Source organism: Electrophorus electricus, chromosome 2, assembly GCF_041902795.1.
Source record: "Electrophorus electricus isolate QZ-2024a chromosome 2, ASM4190279v1, whole genome shotgun sequence".
In the NCBI taxonomy this organism is placed as follows: domain Eukaryota; kingdom Metazoa; phylum Chordata; class Actinopteri; order Gymnotiformes; family Gymnotidae; genus Electrophorus; species Electrophorus electricus.
The window spans coordinates 40,823,036-40,846,088 of NC_137498.1; the positions used below are offsets into that span (position 1 = coordinate 40,823,036).

A 23,053-nucleotide genomic window follows, 5' to 3' on the forward strand; every position below is an offset into this window, starting at 1 on the left:
CCCACTTAAGTTTTCACTTGTTAGTGCTGTACTCAAGCACATAGGATTTGAAATGTAAAAAGGTTACCTCGAGATTAAAGTGCTAAATCTCTACTTTAATTTCAGAATATTTACATCTGTATCAGGTAAACCACAAAGTTGTAGCATTCCAAATACATAGCCAAAACAACAAAAACAATAACAAAAATCAGTGCCCAGTTACTAACAGGATCCACTTTAAGCTGCATTCAGAGTTTTGTGAAGAATCCTGCTAATGCATGGTACAGACGTTCTGACACTGCCACCTTTTGGTGGCCCAGATCTTGAATATAGCATACAAAAAAGCACATTTCACTATGACATATCTGAGGAAAACTAGCCGTTAAATACCACTACTAGGGACCTAGGGGAAAGGTTTCACAACATTTCACTTTAAAAATATGGTACTCGACCACAAAAACAACGTCCATCATTAGCGCTGAGAAACACTTCCCTTCCATCCAGACTGCATGCCATGAGAACCGTCAGAGGAAATCCTCGCTGTAGATCACTTGATTCCGCTTATCCCTGTAGGAGCCTTTGGCACTGTTTTGAACAGCTGCAAAATTGGTAATATATATATATATATATATATATATATCAAAAAAAAAAAAAGGGGGGGGGGGGGGAAACAGAACAGTTTACAGTAAGCTTGTTTGAAAGGGCTTCATCAAAGCCAAAAACAGCTTGTCGATTTCTAACCGTGAAACACACGACTCACCCAGGGAGGCCCATGGGCTCTTGCCCGTAGCTGCATCCAGCATGGGCTGCTTCCTGGCAATGCTCACTTTAATGGTGACGTCGCCCACCGTGATACCATTCAGCTGAAAGTGTATGTTACAGAAGACTCACCTTGAAACAGTTAAACGTTTTAACCTTATTCGGGATAAAAAGTAGTGAACACCAATGCCGAAGGAAGAACGGCGCTCCGTGATCTGAATGGTGGTTAATGGATTTGAGTCTTCTCTGCTGAGAGAATGAAGACCAAACCTTCAGAAATCTGGGGACTAACCTCTTGTACAGCCTGATCCGCTGATTCCATCTTCTCAAAAGTGACAAAGGCGCACCTGGAAAGAGAAAAACATGGGGAAAGGGCAAAAATTAGGATTACCGAAACCATACACATTAGCTGAGTTTGGGCTTATCCGGTTACTGCACACATCTGCAGAAACCGGAGGACAGAGGTTTGTGCTGTCCAGATGCTGGTTAAAAATGTTGCAGCTGGGTTTGTGACCAGACCTATTAAAGCAAATATCAGGCAAATAGGTGGATGCCCATTAAAAGTGAGGATAAATTCAGTGTAACTCTTACTCCAATACAAGGGTTTCAATCCAGTCCTTAGGTACCCCAAGCAGTCCACATTTTTACTCTGTTCCAGCTCCAGACATGTCTCAGGTGCTTAAGGGCCAAAGAATTGCTGACTGAGGGGTGTTAAAAATGAAAGACAACTGAAATGTCTAGGGGTCCCGAAGGATTGGACTGAAAATCCCCGTTAACACACCCACTTCAGCTCCTGAGAGGATCAGTAAGCAGCTGTTGAGCTAAATGTTGGTGGTGGGAGGGGACACCACTACTCCAGGATACACGTGTGTTAATGAGTGTCATCACCCCTAAGCTAACAATTTACATTTATGGCCTTTAGCTGATGCTTAAGAAAGCGTCTTAAATTTTGAGCAAGTGAGGGATAAGGGCCTTGTTTGGGGGCCCAACAGGGGCAACTTGGTGGCAATGGGGCTGGAAACATACTGATTACTATTTGAGTACCTTAACCACTAAGTTAGCACTGACTGATCTCAGTCTTACTTGCGCGGGGAATCCATGGACAGGTCAATGATATTGCCATGCTGAGAGAAAGCCGTACGCAGGCTGTCCTCCACTAGTCCTGTGCCATATACGTAAACCGTGTTGCCCTTCCGAGCATTCCGACGCTCCGGGTGCGAGTCCGAGCCTGCAAGGCCACCACGGATGTGGAAACACAGGGTCACTCAAAACAAACGTAATCATCCCTGGGAAGCAGTAATGCACATACAGCAACGTGGACTTGAACTGAAGTGTTATAGAGAAACCATTATGCATGTTTATTATACACTTATAAATTAGAGGGATTTACGTCTAAATGGTCCATCACGCTCGCGCTCTCGCTCTCGCTCGCGTTCTCTGTCACGGCTTCTATCCCGCTCCCGCTCCCGCTCCCTGTCCCGCCCTCGGTCCCGCTCACGTTCCCGGTCACGATCCCTGTCTCTTTCCAGCTCTCTCTCCCGCTCACGCTCAAATTCACGACTGGACGGCACTCCCCCGCTGTCGTCGTCGTCACGAGCGCGGTCTCCCGAGCTAACAAAGCTACAGAGGCAAACGAAGGGAAATTAAGTCCTTTGTAGTACCACAGGGTGGACTGTTGTACACACCCAAATGCACGTAAACCTTGCAGGATTTCACTCACGCTTACCTTTCATACAGAGTCTTTCTATGGGCTCTTTTAGCTGACTGTAAAGAGAGAAAGAAACCAGCTGACAAGTAACTTATGTTAATGAGTTCTTACAGATGTTGATGTATGATTTTATAAGACAATCAGAAGGGCTGGGAAATAGTGGCCACTGCTGGGTAACTATCTGGCTTTGCTATTCTGTGCTAACTTTACCTCTGAAAGCTCCTCATCTGTGGAGACACTTCTCTGAAATGGCAGGAATGCTGGAGCAGGACCTTTGTCTGGGTCCTGGGATTGAATACAAAAACCCAAAACATTAGTAATTAATTATGATTGATATGCTTTATAGTATTGTAGCAGTGTCAAAACCAGTGACTGATTTTCACAATTTGAAAATGAATATCTTGACAATGGTATTTCTTACCTTTAATTTACCCTCGAGTGTCCTAGAACGCTTGAACCCAGAGTTCTTGTTCTCTGATTTGATGGCACTTATGGCACCAGATTTGATGAGCATTTTGGCCTGCTCAGTTGCTGTTGCCGTGTCCACCACAGGCTGATCTGACAGGGCTTGTGAGAAACAGATCACAGCTGGATTTCTCTCCTCAAAAGCAGAGCTGATGGTAGGCATCAGCCTTGACTCTAGGCAAGTTTCACTTTCATAGGACAACATTTAAATGACCCACCAGCGTTAAATGAGCAAAGCTCTTGCAACTTCCAGTTTCGATGCTGAGATCACAGGTTTATTAAAGTTTATGAAAATATTTATAAACATGGGTTGTTCCCAACATAAGTCATTCATCCAGGTATGTAATGGTTATCTTTGGTATTTGCTTATGCAAACATGGAATATTTCTTCATGACAGGCTAATTAATACAGCTAATAGTGGCAAAACCAATTCATAAGGAAGGGGGACAAGTTTGCTTGCAAAGGAAAATTAAGTGTGGTATGCTTTTCTTTAACAAATAAATTAAAGAAACAATTGTCCTCCAAATAAATAAGCTTTTGGTTCTGTGGTCTGATGATATTAAAAGGAAAATAATCAGCAGTGTTGTCCAACCTAGTCCCAACACACCTGAACCAAACCATTAAGCGCACCGACGACTATGTACAAGTGAGCTGGGAACAGAGTTAGAATAAAACTTCGTGCTAACTTGTGGGTCCTGAGGACTTTGCTCAAACACTAAACTATCAGTCAAAAGAAGAGAATACCATTTCAAGTCATTATGTTACACATTGTAAAAGGAGCTGTGTACTTTGTATCCAAACTCCACTATGTTGTTTAGATTTATTTGCAATCCAGTAGTGAACAGTGCGGTAACTTACTGCGTTTCAGTCCGGCTTGACTTGTTTGACCGCTTGAGCTCTGCTTCTTCAGTGCCAAGAGAGCCTTTTTCTACCATCAGAGGAAGCAGGAAAAATTATGGAGCTCTGGTCTGTTATTAGTGAACACTAACACCTAACTACTTAAAGCAGGACTTAGGATAATTTTATAGGCGTGGAACAGTGTTCGGACACTGAATGTCTGAGCACTAGCTGCCAGGAACGTACGTGACATTATGCGGCTTTTTAATGCAAAAATCGTTTACAATTGAGGTATCGTTTTACCTTTTTCTTTAACTTGGCGTATTTTTTCTGGAGTGTTTCCTCCTCCTCTGTCAGTAAGCTTGGAAATACTGCCATCGTGGTCAATCTGCAGGATTTATATATATATATTCTTTATATATAGCTATTAGTTTAAATGTTGAGAATTCAAATGAGCCGATATTTTCACCCGCGAATACTTAAGACAGTCTACGTTTAACAATAAACTGAGATTTTAAAATATCTAGCTAGATAAACGTTTACTTTATACCTTTGGAATTATGAATTATGCTACTCGCTAGTTAACTAAGCAAAGCTAGCTAACCTAGCTAGCTAACCAATTCGGTGGCGATATAGATAACATAGCGGACTAATTACTTTAATTGGGTGCAATTTTAAACCTAGAGGCTCATTATCGTCTTAATTCAATTCAGCCATTCGTACATTTCACAATTTCGTGTGCGCAAATCGCCTCACAAAACCGCCTGGTGTTGTCCCGGAGCTCTGCGGGAAGCAGCGTCTCGGCGCACACCTATGACGTAACGTGTTGTGGGTTCATCCTGTCAAGCGGTGGACCGGCGCGTCCCAGCACTGGGGGGAAAATACACAAAATAAAACGACAAAACCTGGTTTCCAGACTGAACCTGTGCTTTCAGAGGATAACGGGATTCATCTCTGTGGTGGCCTACCAATTTCATTTAAAATCTCGCATACAGCAAGAGTGCGTTACGTTCAAATACATTTAATACTAATTCTGATGATCACATTATTAGCTAAGCCCCTTCAGTAAAAGCATATAAGTCTCCAAATAGACCTGCAGGCAGGCAGTTCTTAATTTTGCCATCTTTAAGACACCATTTGACACAAACGGGACGTATTAATTTGAACGAAATGGAAAAACCCATGTGAAACGCATAATGTACAACGTCAGGAAGCACGTTTAAAAAATAAAATAAAATAAACTGGTACCAGTTGGGGTTTGTTTAGTTACCAGTTTGCCCAGGGATCGAGACCGTCGACGAGCTTCCGTTTCGTCACTTCCCCTTGTTTTGGCCACGGTAGCTAGTCTGGACTCCGGGGCAGTGCAGGGAGACATGGATAAAATAGGTAAGTTAACATTCTGAATGAAGTCGCATTATCTTTATTATTAAGTAGTGTCTCCGTTGTGCTGGAGCCGTCTAAAATGACGACAGCCGACTAACTGCTACACGGTTTCGCTAGCTGGCTGGTTTGGCGGTCGAAGGTAGAAGATCTGGCTCGCTAATGGAGAAGCGGTCAGATTTGTCTGTTTAGCTTTGCGTGTAGGTTCGTGTGAGCATGCATCACAGTAACAGCGTTCGCCTGTCCAGCTTTACCTCCACCTGGCCGTGATGACTTGCCTCTCGCCTTGTTGGAGATGGGCTGTTCAGGGAGGTTTGAGCTTCTCACTCGCCCGCTGCCTAGCCACAGTCCGCTACCTCCGCAGAGCACGGTAAGTCCTGCTGAAACGGTCAGTATAAGGTACACTCTGTACGAGTGGCTGGGTCTCTTCATCTTATCCGTCGTTCACCTCTTTTCAGCTCCCCCATGGCCTTCCTCCCACGAGCTTAGACTTGAAGATGGACGTAGAGAAACGTTTTCTGCAGGATCCAGCGTGGATGCCCATACATGACACAAACGATGCATTCCAGACGTTTCTGAAGTATGAAGCCATGCATAGCTTTCATGTTCTCATGATTTCATTCTCAGGCTGCAAACAGACTCCTGTAACCTATGTACCCTCTATATTTACAGTGTTGTATGGAAGTAAGGTTTGTTGTTCTTGGACCTTGGATTTAAAATAAAACGATGACTATAAGGTCTTTTGAGGCTAATCAGTCTTTTATAAATACAGGTGGTGTCAGAATGATGCATTTTATCTCTCAGGTTGACCAAAAGAGATAGACATGTGGACTCGTTGCTGCACTGTTCTCTGTCCCCTCTGCACTCCAGCCTGTCTGTGGTGAGAGATCCCACCACTGGCATGCTGCTAGACTTCACTGAGGTACCACACTTGCACATAACCTCAGCACTTGCATTCCAACAAACACTGCATGTCTAGTAAAAGGAGCATGTTTACTCAAGTGACATGTTTACTCATTATATATATAATACGCATGACTAATAAATAAAAAGATAGTCTTTTATTAATAAATATATATATATATATGTGAGTGAGTGTGTGTGTGTGTTTCAGTATTGTGTCAAATATTGATATGACCACTCATTTTCTCTTCAAGGTGTTACTGGAACACACTGGGCTGTCAGCGAAGAACTCTCTATCATTGCACAGACAGCCAGGACCTCCATCTGAAAGTCTGCGTGGCAGCAATACAAACTACCCTTTCCTGCCAGGTAGATCAGTTCAGAACCCCCCTTCCCCCCCTCAGTTCACCCCCAGTGCTGGGCATAGCCTTGTCATCCCTTCTGTAGATCTCCGTCCTCTGTACCTGCTACGCACGGAGGGCCAGCGCCAACACAGGCTCCCTCTACCAAGCCAGCCACTGTTTTTTCAGTCTGCTGTCCCCGCAACATTGTAGAGGAGATCGGTGTGCTTGGAGGAACTGCCCTTCTCGCTTCCACATGCATGAGGAGATGCCCTCAATTGGTTGAGGTCCCTCTGTGTAGACGGGAAGATAGGAACTGGGCTACCAGTGAAAACAGGGTCAGCTGTAGTCTTGTGGCACCACCGGGTTTCAAGATGTGGCCCTACAGATGTAGTGTAGCTTTCTATTTGTAGGTACAGTGAGTTAGCTTCTCAGAAGCACAACGGTTCATAATTTGATTATTTGTAGCTATATTTATGTGCATTTTTTTAGTTGTTCATACAAAGAGGTTCTTCCCTCACTTAGTGTATTGCTTTCAACGCCTAGGTGGTATGGAAGAGCTGACATTGGAGCAAATACAGAAGAAGTCAGAGATGGAGGAGGACCTTGACTTGGAACATGGTGTGGACGTTTGCACTTTGTCTATAGCTTGACATTGTGATTAGTTGGTATCAGCCTGTTATTGTAAATAATACTACTAATAATAATATGCCAGTTAGTATAGAGTACTTGTTAGATTATGCATGGAATAACTTAAAGTGCAGACAGAGAGAGGCAATGGTTAAGAGCATGTTCCTGGTGGGTGGGCATTTGTTGTTGCTACTGTAATAATTTTACAGTAATATTTTTTCCCTGCAATTCCAGATTTACTAACAGTCCCTCCAGGACTGAAAGCTGGCATGGACTTCAGTCACAAAGGTCTGAGCCACACCTCATTTGTACATGGCAACCATACCATCATCTCCTGCTGGTGATGTGTCTCTTACTCTGCATCTCCTCTCCAAAATTGCACAGAAGCCAAAACCACGAAAGGCGATGTGAATCTGCTATCGCTTCTGTCCACTTTTGATGACATAATTGACGTCTTGCCGGATGAAAAGCAGAAAGGCATGGAAAGTGAAGCCTCAAAACCTCCCAGAACCAACAGCTTGGAGGATCTGGGCATTAAGGTAAAACGTTCTTCAAACTATGAATGAATACAGTAAGCGTTTCTTGCAGATGGTGCTGAATTTAAATGTTTTTATTGGAAACAATCTGTTTGTGATGCATCTGATTGCTGGATCTGTCCCTTACAGGACACTCCAGCCCCCTCTGCCCCGCCCTCTGCCCCGCCCTCTGCCCTGCCCTCTACCCCGCTCTCTGCCCCGCCCTCTGACAGGGCAGACGGCGGGATGAAAAAAGACAGAAAGGAGAAGGTAGAGAAGAAGTGGGCCATGCCTGTGGACATCAGCTCACCATGTGACGATTTCTACAAACGCGTGCCAGACCCTGCCTTTAAGGTACATTCCCTCACCAAGTGGTGATTTCTACCTGGTTCTGCTTGGCTGTACATTGCCAGGATGTAATGATTTGCAGGGGATTTCAAATTATAAGAAATGCCCATTTCAATTGATTGTTTTGTTAATTAAAGGAGCAATAACGCCTTCACATTATAAAGGGGCCATTATACTGACTCCTAGTGGCCTGGATTTTTCAGATATTTTGTACTAAATCTATTTTAAAAATGCCTGCCTTCAAGTGGGGGATCCGCTCTGTGGTGCGTAAATGTGTTCATATCAGGACTACAAAGCAATGACATTCTTTGTCATGAGCTCCATTTAAAAAAAAAAAAAAAACGGAAAATAATGATCACTTTCATAAATGTTTTGCTACTTCTTGGTGGTAAATATGACTTATTGCTCCTTTTAAATGGAGGCAGAGGTACACGCATATGAGGATTTAAAATGGCTGTGTTTCCCTGCGTAATGTGTTCGAGTGTCCTGTACCCCTCCCTTCTGTGCGCGTGTGTGTGTCAGTACCCGTTTGAGCTGGACGTGTTCCAGAAGCAGGCTATCCTCAGGCTGGAGGCACATGACTCTGTCTTCATTGCTGCTCACACATCAGCTGGCAAGACTGTGGTGGCTGAGTATGCCATCGCACTTTCCCAAAAACACATGACCAGGTGTGTGTGTGTCTGTGTGTGTTTACTTCAAATGAGGTATTCTGTCTTTTTACATCCCAAGCATCTGCTCTGTCTCTCACAGGACCATCTATACCTCTCCTATCAAGGCCTTGTCCAATCAGAAATTCCGGGAGTTTAAGAATACTTTTGGGGATGTGGGACTTTTGACAGGAGATGTGCAGCTTAGCCCGGAGGCGTCCTGTCTCATCATGACCACTGAAATATTGAGGTATAGCAACAAGGTGCATTAAAATGTGCATTATTTAACCTAGGAGTGGGTGATGCAGCACAAACATGACATCACCATGCTTGAAGACATTTTCACAAAGCATGATCACAGTATTAATAGTTTATGAACAAGTTGGAACCAACACACTTTTTTTTTTTAATTGTTTATCAAATTGCACCCACACTATATGTTAATCTTCCACTAGCATGAAAAGAGTGAAGCTTTGCCCCCATTCCTCCTCTGTCTCTATCAGGTCCATGCTGTATAATGGATCGGAAGTGATCCGGGACTTGGAATGGGTCATATTTGACGAAGTTCATTATATCAACGATGCAGAGGTGGGAATCCTTTCCAGTTGCCCACTACAGTAATTTAATGGCAGTTTGTGTGGTTTAAACCCAGTCAGTCATAATTGACCTCCCCGTATCTTCCCCAGAGGGGTGTGGTTTGGGAGGAGGTGCTAATCATGCTGCCAGAACATGTTAGCATCATTTTGCTCAGTGCGACAGTGCCCAATGCTGTGGAGTTTAGCGAGTGGATTGGGTATGTGTTTGCTCCGCCCCTAAAGCTTGTTGCACATCGACTCTCATCCTGGCGCCGTGCTTCTGTCATCACTCCTTATTTCATCAGTCTACCTGTTTCCCTTTTGCACCTGTTCACCTGTTCTCTCTTCCTCTCTGTATCTGGCTCTTTCTCGCGGGCCATCGCACTGTCCTGGCCAGGCGCATTAAGAAGAGGCCCATCTATGTGATCAGTACAGTGAAGAGGCCAGTGCCCCTAGAGCACTACCTGTACACGGGAAACAGCACCAAGACCCAGAAAGAGCTCTTCCTTCTCCTCGATGCTACTGGAAGCTTCCTCACCACAGGGTACAGTCAGGAGACTCCTCCTCATCTGCTCAGAATAGAGGTTTTTATTTTGTAGAATATAAAGAAAGGTCGATGGTTGTTCTCTCCATGTTTTTTTGTTGTTGTTGTTTTGCTAGTGAAAAGTCTTTCAGCATGTCACTTCTGGTTTTGATCTGAACCGTAATGGGCTGTTTTGTGTTTATGTTGCTGTGGTTCTGGTTTAGGTACTACGCTGCCGTGGAGGCCAAAAAGGAGCGCACCAGTAAACACGCACAGTCGTTCGGCACAAAGAACCCCTCGCACAACACCACGCCCAGCCAGGTGTGTGTGTGTGTGTGTGTGTGTGTGTGTGTGTGTGTGTGTGTGGGTGTGGGTGTGGGTGTGGGTGTGGGTGTGTGTGTGTGTGTGTGATTTCATGTTGCAGTTTAATAATGATGATGATAATACATTGGCACTCTGTCCATGGTGTTTGGAAGTCACAAGTTTGGAAAGAATGGAAAAATAATCAAATTAAATCTATTCAGTTCCACACTTGGGATAAGCATGGAAATGGATCAAATGTTTAGAAACTTTTTATTGGATATTTTAGTGCACATTACATTGCACACTTTGAATTGCAGATGTAAGGCTGTGATCTTGGGCAAATCTAGTAAGGACCTATGTCCCTTCTCTGTCCCTGGCTCGTCCAGGACCGTGCCGTGTGGCAGACACTCCTCAACTACCTGTCCGTGCGGCAGCAGACTCCTGTTGTGGCCTTCACCTTCTCTCGCACACGCTGTGACGACAACGCCCGTGCCCTCACCATGCTGGACCTGACCAGCTCGGTGGAGAAGAATGAGGTCCACTCCTTCTTCCAGAAGAGCCTGAGCCGGCTGAGGGGTGGTGACCGACAGCTCCCGCAGGTGCCACAAACACCTCGATTGAACTTTACACTTTTGAGGCTCCCCATTCTTTCCCCCTGTTCTCTTCACACTGTTTGGACTAAATGTGGAATTTAAACCTCAGTGAATACTGCAGACACAGGTAAAGGCAGTGGTTAAGTTCAAACCCCACTGCTGCCAAGTTGCCACTATTGGGCCCATGGCAAGACCTTTAACCCTCAGTTGCTCAAAAAATTGTACTCAGTCCTAATTGTAAGTCGCTTTGGATAAAAGCGTCAGCTAAATGCAAAAAATGTAAATGTAAATGGCCTCACCCATGTTCAGCCGTAAAATATGTTAAGTTTTTTTTTCTCTCCCTGGAATTTTTTCACTTTGTGTCTCATGAGAAGCTAACGAGAAGTATTTGAGTTGTCTGTCCTAGATGCACCGCCCGCTCTTCTACCTAGACATGTGGAAGTGCTTCACTGGCGTGGAGGCCGTGGGCCGGAGCTTTGCATGCAGCTGCCCTGCTGGAAGTAGTCCACGGGGAGTGCCTGCTGCCCCGCTGGGTGTCTGCCAGTGTGCATGATGTCTGATGTGTTTTGATCTCCAGATTTTGCAAATGAGAGACCTGCTGAAGAGAGGCATCGCTGTGCATCACAGCGGCATCCTGCCAATCCTGAAGGAGGTCATTGAAATGCTCTTCTCGAGAGGTCTTGTGAAGGTAGGTCTTAGAGTTTATGTTTAGATGTAGCTGCTTTTTAAGTGTTATTTCAAGGACGTAGATACTGAAAAACATGACCCTAGAATTCAGCGTTCTGCCTCGTGCCATACTCGTGAAGTACTCTTGCGGTAATCATGTTCTTTTTGTGTCTTTGCATCATTCCAACTACAGCAGTCTTAGTGTGCAGAAAATTCCAGTATTTAAGGTGACACTATTTTTGATGGTTGCAGTAGTTATGGAAGTCATCTGGAGTGAAAAGTGAAAAGTGATACAGTATTTTGCCCTTTGAGAATGATTGATTTGTAAGTATATATGTATTCATAATACTAAATAAATAAATAAAGTGAGGTGTTTACGTGGTCTGTACTCCAATCAGTAAAGAGCATTTAGATGGAGTGACCTCCGACAGGGTCATGTTTTCATACTCGTACTTCAGAAACGATGGTGTACTGTTGGTAAACTCTGGTACACCGACTATTGTTTTGTATATAATTACAGTAATAGATACACTCCACCTTAATAAAATGAGGACATGTTTGTGAGGCAGAAGGAATTCTGAGAAGGGCGGAGGTGTTGCTCATTTATAGAACCCTCTGTATTGATTTTGGTGACTAGTGCATAGCCTGTGCAGATAAACTCAGGAGCAATGTGCTTCCTCTTCCAGGTCCTGTTTGCCACAGAGACATTTGCCATGGGGGTTAACATGCCAACCCGGACCGTGGTGTTCGACAGCATCCGCAAGCACGATGGCACCGGCTTCAGAAACCTCCTGCCTGGTAAAAAAAAAAAAGAGAGAAAAAAAAAAGAAAAAGTGCTTCTTTTTATTCTGTGTATGGTGTGAGGGAGTGCATTAGTGTTATAATTTTTAGCATTCTTATTTCAGTCAGTAGATTGCGTTCAATCTTTTCCCGTTTGATAGAATTTCTATCTGGCTTTTTTGATCCTCTGTAGGAGAAGGGCTCAAAGCAACCATCTGTTTGGCGATAGTCGTGCTCATTATGTTTGCACAGGTGTTGAGGGCATAGCAGACTGTGGTGAATGAGCAACTTGATTGTGCTTGAAAAAAAGATACTTGTGCACACGTAAATAGCTGTTTTATCTATGGAGATGTGAAAGACCACCCTGGGCCCTTTGTGACTGCGTGTGGTTTGCCATGCTGGGTTGGTCTGATTGCTTTGCACTGATGAGGAATAAGCACAAGGGGTATGTCTTCAGTGCTGGGGGGGTTTGTTTTGGTCTCTCAAATGAGCTGCTTTGCACCAGCTGGTTAACGGATGTGCCGTTGTCTTGGTCTGAAACCAGTTGAGAACAAAAGTAATCATCTATACACCCATGATGAGGATGGCGCAGATTGCATTGCTACTATTCTGTGTCTGTGTCTATATGTATAAAGTCTGTATATGCTCCCAGACCTAGTAACATCAATAAAAGCGGTGTGTTTGTTCACTAAATTTGGGGATTAAATGTGCTTCCAGATGTAGAATAAAAGATGTGTGTGTGTGTGTGTGTGTGTGCTCTCAGGTGTAATAGTATGAATAAAACCTTTTTGTGTGTGTGTGCGCGCGTGTGTGTGCACATGTGGGGGGGGACCTGAGTGTGTGAACTGAATGTACTCTCAGGTGTAGTAGTGTGAATAAAAGCCAAGTGTGTGTGTGTGTGTGTGTGGGCTGAATGTGAGGACTGAATGTGCTCTCAGGTGCAGTAATGTGAATAAAAGCTGTGTGTGTGGGGGTGAAATAATGTGAATAAAAGCTAAGTGTGTGTGGTGAAGTAGTGTGAATAAAAGCTAAGTCTGTGTGTGTGTGTGTGTGTGTGCGCGCCCCAGGAGAGTACATTCAGATGGCAGGCCGAGCAGGCAGGAGAGGTCTAGATGCCACAGGCACCGTCATCATCCTCTGCAAGGCTGGAGTGCACGACATGGCAGACCTTCACGCCATGATGCTGGTGCGTATGGCTGCTCTGTCTCCCCCACGCTAGCACCCCCTTCTGCTTCACTTCCTTAGTGCAGGCTAGAATTAGGTTCTGCATTACATATGTTAGTTGTGCAAAGAAAGAAATATAAATTTGGAGAAATCTACAAGTCTCACCTGTAGTTAGTGTAGAGTTAGTATAGTGAATTATGAACTTGTGTGAACATAATCCATATAACTAAAAATGTCTTGCAATATTTCCTGCTTCTGTTTCAGTGTGTTTGAGTGTGTTGAAGTACTGCAGGAAACATCACTATCTGTCTCTGGGCTAAATGCCTGCTGTGATTGCTGTTATTCAGCTGAGTGTGTTTCACATGTCTCTTCCGACCCATGTCTGAAAGCTCCAGGCAAAGCACTCCCACAGTAAAATTGTTCAGATGCATTTGTCCCAATCAAAACACCCTGAAGAGAAGAATTTTTATTTGTCAGTTTCGGTATTCGCACAGTCATTTGGGGATAAATGGGAGGAAAGAACCATTACTGCACATCATGTGTTTTATAGGCTTCATGCGTAAATAATAATAATGATGATGATGATGATGATATGAGATTTATATAGCACTTTTTAAGAACTCAAATATGCTTACAATAATAAAAGGGATCAGAAAACACAATACACATACTACCAGGATAATGGCATGGAATAACACATAAGAGCACAGTGAAAATTGAGGGATAGATTAATCTTGAGGAAGGTCATAGGCTAGGGGGGGAAAGGTACGTATTGGGGTTGGATTTGAATGTAGAGAGAAGTAGACTGATGGACATAAGGGGGGAAGAGTTCCAGAGGTGTGGAGCACATCTGGAAAATGCTCTGTCACTGAAGCTGTGCAGGTAACGTGTAGGACCACTGAGGAGTCCAGCCGAAGAAGACCTGAGAGAACAAGTGGGTTTGTAGTGAGGAAGGTCAGACAGATGAGGTGGAGCTTCACTGCTGAGAGCTTCGTGTGTGAGAAGCAGGACTTGGAAGTGTATGCGTGCACGTTAACAGGAAGTCAGTGGGGATCCTGTAGGACGGGTGTAATTCGCAGGTGTGACCGGGTGAGGGAGAGCTGATTCCGGAGAGTAGTGTGTTGCAGTAGTCCAGGCGGCTGGAGATGAAAGCATGAATGAGAGTTTCCACAGCAGATTGAGAAGAGACACGATCACATTTTTGCAGTATTGCGTAGGTGAAAGAAGGGAAGTTTTAACAGTAGCACAAACGTGGGCGTCAAATTAAATGAATGCGTCAAGGATAACACCTAGATTTTGAACCAGGTGGGAGGAACAGCTATATCATCAAAGCACAGACTGAGAAAACCCGTTTTATTGAGTGGGAACCAGTGAGAGAATCAATTTTATTGAGAGGCTATTTTGAGCCATGAGGATGTGCTCAGTATTTTTTAACATCCGTAGTTTAATTTCTGAAAGGCCTCTGACTGAGTGGTTGATGTTTGATTTACTTAGTCCTGAGATAGATTTAGGTGACGTGCGTAGCAATGAAAGTCCAATTTGAAATGACGCATGATATTTCCGAGGGAGACTATATAGATGATAAACAGCATGGTCCCAGAACAGAGCCTTGTGGGACCCTTTTAGTGACAAACAGAGGTGGAGGCGGTGTACCTAGATAGAATGATTTAATTGCTTCCTGTCGGTTAGGTCAGAGCTGACCCAGTCCAGGTCAGATCCATCAAAGCCCAGTTCATAGAGCCTTGACACGAGGATGGAGTGACATACAGTGTCAAGAGCAGCACTTAGGTCAAGCAAAATAAGGATACCAAGTGCACATTCATCTCCAGACAGGAGAAAGTCATTGATGTTTGTAACCAGGGCAGTTACTGTGCTATTGGAAAGGATGGAATCTGGACTGGAATAGTTCAAACAGATAGTTTGAAGATGGGCTTAGAGTTGATTAGCAAGGGCTTGTTAAAAGATTTTTGTAAAGAAATGAACAGAATACTGCAAACGTAATTTAATTGGACCGTTTATAAAGTCTTTTAGAAGAAATTGCAACCGGTATCTTATTTTACTTGAATTTTTTAAGCATTATTGATAATAAAAAGTGAGACCTTTAAGATACATGGTTGATTTTGTTCTGCAGCCAATGAATTAGGAACTGCTGGTTTTGTCCCCTTTAATGGAATCTTTTTGCCCCTTAGATTCTGACTCCTTCTCTCTTCCTGCCAGTTCATCCACAGATCAGCCCTAACTGATCAGGCCTCCTGGCCGTGGTCGTCTTAGCAGTCTGGCAGCTGCTCAGAGCAGGAGTCAGATGCTCTGATCAAGGGCTTTGCAAAGCCTCTTGTGGAGCCTCTAGGTGGAGTGCAGGTGAAAATGGGTCGCTCTTCGATGCAGTCACGTTCTGCCACAAGCCTGGCTTTGTTTAGTTAGAGAACTCTTGAGGCCCTTGAGACTGGTTGCCACGGTGCTCTGTTAGAGACATTGCCAGCACTGGGCTGTGGGCGGACTGGACACAACAGTCGTGCAAATGGATATTGTCAGCTATTTTTCAAAAATGTATTAGACATTTAAGACTGTATTGCTCTGTCTCTTCTGTCTGGCTGTTTGTTGTCTCGAGGTTCATAATACTCTCCAAGCCAAGTCTTCCTGCAGTTCTGAGCAGTGTGCACAGTACCTTTTCTGACACGCCTTGGAAGCTTTTACATGTAGGTCTTACAGTAGTGTGTGCCGAGGAACAATGACAAGACAATCTCTCTCTGCGTGCGCTGTTGTGAAATATTGTCCAAATTGCATTCACCCTTGTCTGTGACTGGTGTTCACCCGCTCCTGCTGCTAATGCATTCCCCTGTATCTCTGCAGTACTCATTCCCTTCATTATAGGTGTAACCTCTACTGAACAATGAATGCATTAATTCGTTACATGCATTACACCTATTCCATTATGTTTGATAATGATGAGTAACAGTCAGGTCTTTTATCTTGGGGCGTCTGGGGTAGTTCCTTCATAGTGTTAAGAGGATTGGTTCCTGCAGCTCCTTCAGGTGAGTGGATGATGTTTGCTCGATGGAGAACGAGCCATGTTGCCGATTTGTAAAGGCCAAACCATGGGGGACGTCTTGGCAAGCTATGTGTGGGCTAGAACAGCGCCGATGTTCTTCCAAGATATCCTATAAATTGCCTTTTCCATTTCTGAGCCAGTGGTGTTGGTTTGCTGAAGGGACTTGCTCTCTGGTTTGGTGATCTCAGCCTGTTCCAAGATTCTGTAAGTCTGTGTAGATAATGTAGCTTAATTCATTGGTTCAGAACAGTTCCAGCTGTTTTATACTAAAGGCAAATAAAACGCTCTAAAATTTCACCGATAATGGAATTTGGAATCAGGAATCTGTTCAGGAGGCGTAGGGGGCCGGTTCCTATCTGGCTGTAAGCTGCTAATCAGCTCTGTCGCGGGTGTCTCCAGCAGCGCCATGGCAACAGCACCAGTGATGGACTGAGGGTTGTAATTACTCCCAGTGGGCGGTGCAGAGAACCTCGGTCCCCATCAGCTCCCTGACCCCCTATCTTCCTCTTCCGACACTGTGCTAATGGCAGTGATGTAAGCTGAATGTTTCATGGGCTTTTGTGAGCCTGCCACGCCTGTGTCATTACTGGGATTTTGTGCTTGCTTTCTTAGCCTCTTTGTTTCACATCTCCCTTATATACTCTCGACACAAGCGAGTCTGATTCTTTAATTAATCATCAATCCTTCATTATGCTGTGGAAAGAAAGGTGGTGTGATCTGTTGCTGTGGCACAGAGAGATCCGGAGGGGGGGGGGTGTGTGTGTGTGTGTGTGTGTGTGTGTGTGTGTGTGTGTGTGTGTTTAAGCCAGATGTTATGTGTCCTCAGGGGAAGCCGACTGTGCTGCAGTCTCAATTCAGGCTCACCTACACCATGATCCTTAACCTCTTGCGTGTGGAGGCACTTCGCGTCACTGACATGATGCGCAGGAGCTTCTCGGAGAGCCACAGGGATACACAGGTACCGATCTACATTGCCCTGCAGCTCTTGGGGCCAGGTACTCTCAGAAATAACTGTAGGAGGTCTCCAAGGGATGTTTTTGTTTTTGTGTTTTGTTTGTTTTACAAATTTAACTTTTGATCAAGGAGAGATCAGACATGCTGCAGACAGAATATTTGACACATTCTTTCTTCATCTCTCGCTTTCTGTTGGGGATGTTCATCCCTGAATTATTATTTTTACATTATATATTTTTCTCTTCAGCTGTCAAGGAAAGATCAGAGTAGGTCTGAATACATTTGACACCTTACACCCCTCATTGACTCTTCTCTCTCTCTCTCTCTCTCTCTCTCTCTCTCTCTCTCTCTCTCTCTCTCTCTCTCTCTCTCTCTCTCTTCCCCCTGTCTTTCAGGCCCATGAGAGGAGGATCACGGAGTTGAGAGGTGTGCTCTCCTCTCTGCCTCCTCTGGACACAGAGGGTCAGTTATCTGACCTGCTGTCATATTACCACACAGTTACAGAACTCCGCATCACAACAGAGACTCTGCAAGTGTGTATACACACACACACACACACACACCCCTGCATATCCTCTTTGTGATTTACAAAAACACCTGTTGTTATTATGTGCTACTTCGACACTACTTTTCCAGCCATCCCAAAAACAATCCCGAAAACGTCCAGGTTGTCTTGTATCTGTGAAACTCTAACCTGCGTTTTTTGTGTCCATAACTCAGCAAGCAGTCATGGAGTCCATGAGCGGTCTGAAGGCACTCTCTGTGGGCCGCGTGGTTGTCGTCAACAATGCCCAACACCTTAATGCACTGGCAGTCATCTTGCAGGTCTGTTGTGTAGGCTTATATTTAAGTGCACATCACTTCACAAGGCACGTTAATCAGTAATCACTAATCTTTTATCTTTCTCCGTGCTTGCATGGCTGAGACCTCTCACACCTGAAGGCTGGGTTTGTTTAATGGCAGTGGTGTGCTCATGTCCCTTGCGTCCTGTGATGGGCTGGTCGCAGGTGTCCAGTGACGCTGTGAATCGGGTCTTCACCGTCCTCATCATGTGTGAGAAAGGGAATGAGGAGACCAAATGCGCTCCCGAGGCTGGCCGAGGATACACACACCTCCACAGCAACCGCCTCTTCATCCCCGAGGGTCAGAGTACACCACAGTCACACGCTGGCGTTCCCATGAGACCCACAACATACACTCAGGGTCAAGCAGGCCCTCACTGGTTTGGATTCATCTGTGGGGTTTTGTTTGTTTGTTTGTTTACATGCGGGTGTGTGTGTAGGTCCCTGTAGTCACACAGTGCAGAAGCTGAAGGCACAGGACATCACCGCCATCACAGTTAAAACGCTGAAGGTCATTCCAGAGCGTATCATTGACAACTACAACAAGAGGCAGCAGCCCCGTTTCAGGTGGGCGTGGCCGTCCTTGTGCACTCCCTCTCATCGGACCAACCTTACTAGCAGGCTGAAGAACACCCCACCTCACCCCCCACCCTCCTCTCTCCCAGACTGGATCCACCCGGGCAGGCCATTTCCACCGCCACCCAGGAACTTCTGCGATTGGCGGAGGCCAACCCGGACGGCGTAACGACCCTCGACCCAGTGAATGACCTTCACCTGAAGGGAGTGGATGTAGTGGAGGCTGTGATGAGACAACGTGTGCTCCAGGACAGCCTCAAAGACTTCCATTGCACCCACTCACCCACCTTCACGGAGCAGGTGATCTGATACTACAGATGCCTGCTTTTTAATTTTTCTTTTTCTAACCCTAACCCTCACAAAGTGAAGATGGTCTGTATAGAATAAGCACAACGGGTACACGATATATCGTTTGTTAATCATTATCGCAATACTAGCCAGCAGTGCTCGTATGTCAAAAGGCTGCGATACGCGAACGACCTCTTGCGTACGACGTGTGTGGTGTATCTTTGCCAGCCACTCCACAGCGGTAAAGTTCAAAGAGCAGCCTTCTCTTCAGGCTCTTAGTGATGGCACTGATTATCAGCCTGTTTCCTTAGCTGCTCTTTACCGATGCCTGGCTCCAGCAGTCGCACTGTTGGCAGAGCGGAGGTAAAACCCGTCTTTCTGTCACTCATCCGCGGTCCGTCGGATGCATAGTCTGCTGGAAATGAATCAGTTTACTGATGGGCTCTCTCTATTTCTATGTCTGTATCTCTCTCTCTCTCTCTCTCTCTCTCTCTCTCTGTCTTCTGCCGTCTCAGTTTGCACGTGTGCAGGAGAGAATGGGTGTGCAAGAGGAGCTGGACAGGCTGCTGTTCCTGGTGTCTGATCAGTCGCTCACCCTGCTACCCGAGTACCATCAGAGAATTAAGGTCGGTGCCCTCACACACACTAAAGCTAGAAGCAAGGCATGGTGCAGCAAGTCGCACAGTACTCAACTGCACAGAAGACATAAAGGGCATCTTCTAGCTGATGTCACATCTCAATCCCTAACTGTTCACAGTCTCCTCTCTATAATTATAGCTGCGCTATAATTAAGACGGCTTGTGTGTCGGGTTTGGCCCCTGCTCCGCAGGTGCTGGAGGCCCTGAACTACATCGACGGCAGCGGCGCTGTGCAGTTGAAGGGCCGCGTGGCCTGTCAGATCAGCAGCCACGAGCTGCTGCTCACTGAGTTGCTGTTTGAGAACACCCTGAGCCCCATGGCCCCGGAGGAGAGTGCAGCCCTGCTGTCCTGCCTCGTCTTCACCCAGAACACACAAGTAGAGCCACACGTCCCCAACACCATACAGGAGGTACTGTGCAAGTGTGTGCATGCGCCCATGTGTGTTTGTGTCCGAAGGGTAATTTTGGTCTCCTGCGTTTTGCTTTCTCATGTCCTTGTTTCTTAGTGACCCAGAAATTCTGCAGCATAACTGTAAATGACAGACTATAAATACACTCTGTATTGCCTTATATAGTTCAAGTTCACTATAGGTTAACTTGTATATCAGCTAAGTAGGTTATGGAGCTGAAACTTTAGGTCAAATGTAAAGAGATGAGAGGAGATTTTTGAACACGCTCGTGTGTAAATACATGGTTAAATCCTAATGTCTCTAAGGTGTATTCAGCAGTACATACTTCAAATGAAGTACATTCTTAATCAATCATAACTTACTGTAAGTAAGTGAAATGCAGAACTAAAAAGGCCAAGAATGTACTGAGGTGAATATCAGGAATGCCTGGTATTTGCTATTGTCACGGATTTAGTTGGGTATCACTACAACATTATACAGAGTGATGGAAGAACCTTTTTTTGTATCAGACCTTCTTGGCTGAATGCACTGCTGCTGCTGCGTGTACTCCTGTCCTGCTTGAATCTGTGAGAACGCAGGCTCACTGACTCACAGCCAGCAGAGCGCCATGTCTGGAGCCTGTTCGCCTCACACTATGTCTCAGACAAGGGCTGCCTGCTGAGCTTCGGCACACACACACACACGCACACGCACACGGGCTTGAGCCAAGTCAGTGTATCTTGAGTATATAAACTTTAAGGCGGGCCTGACTTAGTGATGACTGGCAGGTCGGGGGGGTATGTGTGAGGCAGGCAGGTGTGTGTAGCCGTCTCAGAGCACATCTCAAACCATCTCGCTGATGAGACACAGAGTCTGAGCTCTTAGAGAGACAAGAGGTGGGGAGGAAGGTGCATGGCAAGAGACTTCCATGACTCATTCTGTCTCTCTGTTCAGCTCAACATAAGATTATGGGCACGACTGCGGTATTAGCATTGACGCCACTGCATCTTTAGGATTAGTAAGAGTTAAAGCTCCAATAGGCTGAGTGATGCATTATTTTACCATTTAGGGTAACAAAAGGCCTTAAGTGGCTTATTGCTTTTAAAACAATCATTAATCAAAATCAAGTTATTAGAAGAGGTCAAAATGTGTTTTTGATAAAATACACTAATGGTCAATAAATAATGTCATTAATAACAAATACAATAATATGTTAGTACAGAATTCAGTTTATTATGTGTGGTTATACATGAGTATATCTGAGTATTTTAAAGCAGCTTTGAATGTGCCTCAACCAATGAGATTTTAGATGCAGAACAGTCTGCTTTCTGAAATAACAATGAGGAGGAAGGAACAGCAATAAACAATGTATGTTATGGGTAAAGAAACTATTAGGATTTTAACAAGTTAGTAATATGTAGTTACTAATAACAACCCCTCACCTCTCTCTCTCTCTCTCTCTCTCTCTCTGTCTGGCATACTCTGTCTTGCACTTACGTCTGTCTCTTTCACGCACTCTCTTCCTGCTGTCTCTCCTGCGTCTTCCTCCTGCAGGGCATTGACCGGGTGCTGATCGTGGCTCAGCGCATCGGCGACCTGCAGCGTGACTGTGGGCTGCCACAGACAGCTGAAGACTTTGCGGCTCAGTTCAAGTTCGGCCTGACGGAGGTGGTTTACTGCTGGGCTAGAGGCATGGTGAGCGCCGACCCTAAAACTTGCGCAAGTTTGGCCACACAGGGCTGCCGTATGCGTGTGTCACACTGGCCTTTCTGTCAGGTGCTGTAAGAAAACAGTGCTGACCGTTGCAGTGCGTTCAGAGATCAATAACTTTGCTCTGGTATACATGAGCACCATGTCACTGCCTGCATGTGCATGTGTCATGTTGCACTGTGGTGCTAATTCAATGAATCATGTATGGAAGTGTGTGGGCATGTATTTAGCATTTTTGGGGGACCAAATGGGGATAAATCAAAGATGTATAACATGAAGATGATAAAACATGAAGATTTTGATTAAAATGGCTTTCATTTTAAAAGACCCAAACTATTTACTTTTGGTTAAGGTTAATGGGGTTAGCAGTAGACAAGGCATTATTTATCAAGCCAAAGGAAATGGCATTACTACAAGAGTGTGTGTGTGTGTGTGTGTGTGTGCGTGTGCGTGTGCGTGTGTCTGGGTGTGTGTGTGTGTGTGTGTGCGTGCGTGCCTGGGTGCGACAGCCCTTTGCTGAGATCGCCCAGCTTACGGACGTGCAGGAGGGCACGGTGGTGCGTTGTATCCAGAGGCTGGATGAGGTGCTGAAGCAAGTGAGACAAGCCGCCCGCATCGTTGGAGACTCTGTGTTGGGCAGTAAGATGGAGAAGGCCTCCCTGGCCATACGCAGGGACATCGTGTTCACAGCGTCTCTCTACACACACTGAGACAGTGAAGACTGCAGCAGAACTTCCTGTGTGTGTGCGTGCGTGCAAGAGAAGTTATTGACAAGGAAATCATGCACTTGAAGATTCAATCTGGACAAATAGAGATGATTCCATAATCAGTTGAGATATATATATTAATTGCCAAGTGAAATGGAAGTCCATAGAATATTCAGATCAGACAGAGCAATGATGGTGCCACACTAAGAAACACCATGGTTACAATCACCTAAACAAACAAACTAATAAATAAAGGTTACCAAGAGATCGTGCGCTTATTCTGTTAGCTTTAAAGTCACAAATGTGTACATGGAATCACAGGGCATGTCGACGCGCCTGAGAGTGGCTGGGTGTTTTGCTTTATTTAAAAAAATAAATTAATAAATGCCTTCAGTTAGATCAGCAAATGCATTGGCAATTAAGGATGAACACCAGTAATGGACTGATGTAAAGTAATAAACTGCTGTTTCCGGAAAAGTGTTGTCTGTTTTTGTGCACATCAGTGCCACTAATTAAATAAAGAAAGAAAAATTGTTTTGTGCTTCTGGTATTTGTTATAGACCATTTGTCATTATCAGTTGTGCGGATCCCATTTTCTTATTTCAAAGCATTTATGATTACAGTTTTGTTAATGAGTTATTGACACAACGGATAATTACGGGATTTTTTCACCGAATCACCATCAGTTCATGGTACAACAAAGGCGCCAATACTTCTTTAGTTCCTAGTAGAATTTAATCACGCAGTAAATGAGGCATGTTCCTGCCTTCATAGTCAGTTTAG

General features: G+C 44.9%; 2 protein-coding genes across 3 annotated transcripts; one reads left to right on the top strand and one right to left on the bottom strand.

The window, feature by feature from the left end:
- Positions 1 to 74: 74 nt before the first annotated feature.
- On the bottom strand, positions 75 to 4,619 carry nelfe (negative elongation factor complex member E). Of its 2 annotated transcripts, none has more exons than XM_027019720.3 (11): positions 4,473 to 4,619; positions 4,053 to 4,137; positions 3,771 to 3,840; positions 2,868 to 3,013; positions 2,657 to 2,731; positions 2,465 to 2,502; positions 2,129 to 2,358; positions 1,822 to 1,966; positions 1,031 to 1,085; positions 740 to 842; positions 75 to 577 (listed from the first exon to the last, which is right to left on the bottom strand). In XM_027019720.3, exons 2-11 carry the CDS (start codon positions 4,125 to 4,127, stop codon positions 504 to 506), a joined length of 1,011 nt encoding a protein of 336 aa, XP_026875521.2. In that variant the 5' UTR covers positions 4,128 to 4,137; positions 4,473 to 4,619; the 3' UTR covers positions 75 to 503. The 2 variants fall into 2 exon arrangements, with proteins under 2 accessions (XP_026875521.2, XP_081559832.1); XM_081703706.1 differs by lacking the exon at positions 4,473 to 4,619 and adding an exon at positions 4,407 to 4,439.
- A 418-nt stretch (positions 4,620 to 5,037) lies between these two features.
- Positions 5,038 to 22,804, top strand: skic2 (SKI2 subunit of superkiller complex). Its single transcript, XM_027019714.3, has 29 exons — positions 5,038 to 5,135; positions 5,378 to 5,499; positions 5,588 to 5,709; positions 5,934 to 6,051; positions 6,287 to 6,401; positions 6,920 to 6,994; positions 7,238 to 7,291; positions 7,388 to 7,542; positions 7,669 to 7,872; positions 8,389 to 8,534; positions 8,617 to 8,763; positions 9,017 to 9,101; positions 9,200 to 9,306; positions 9,486 to 9,632; positions 9,836 to 9,932; positions 10,301 to 10,513; positions 11,085 to 11,195; positions 11,860 to 11,971; positions 13,021 to 13,139; positions 16,993 to 17,124; positions 17,516 to 17,653; positions 17,841 to 17,945; positions 18,128 to 18,263; positions 18,403 to 18,529; positions 18,628 to 18,838; positions 19,342 to 19,452; positions 19,656 to 19,874; positions 21,408 to 21,548; positions 22,073 to 22,804. The coding sequence occupies exons 1-29, from the start codon at positions 5,123 to 5,125 to the stop codon at positions 22,271 to 22,273; spliced, it is 3,783 nt and encodes a 1,260-aa protein (XP_026875515.3). The 5' UTR covers positions 5,038 to 5,122; the 3' UTR covers positions 22,274 to 22,804.
- The last annotated feature ends 249 nt before the right edge of the window (positions 22,805 to 23,053 follow it).

Coding starts and splice junctions, on each gene's coding strand:
- nelfe (XM_027019720.3), bottom strand. CDS start 4,127: ATGGCAGTATTTCCAAGCTTACTGACAGAGGAGGAGGAAACACTCCAG. Junction 3,841..4,052: donor ACGCCAAGTTAAAGAAAAAG/GTAAAACGATAC, acceptor CTCTGATGGTAG/AAAAAGGCTCTCTTGGCACT. Junction 578..739: donor GAGCCCATGGGCCTCCCTGG/GTGAGTCGTGTG, acceptor CCAATTTTGCAG/CTGTTCAAAACAGTGCCAAA.
- skic2 (XM_027019714.3), top strand. Junction 9,307..9,485: donor GAGTTTAGCGAGTGGATTGG/GTATGTGTTTGC, acceptor TGTCCTGGCCAG/GCGCATTAAGAAGAGGCCCA. Junction 17,946..18,127: donor CACTGGCAGTCATCTTGCAG/GTCTGTTGTGTA, acceptor GGCTGGTCGCAG/GTGTCCAGTGACGCTGTGAA.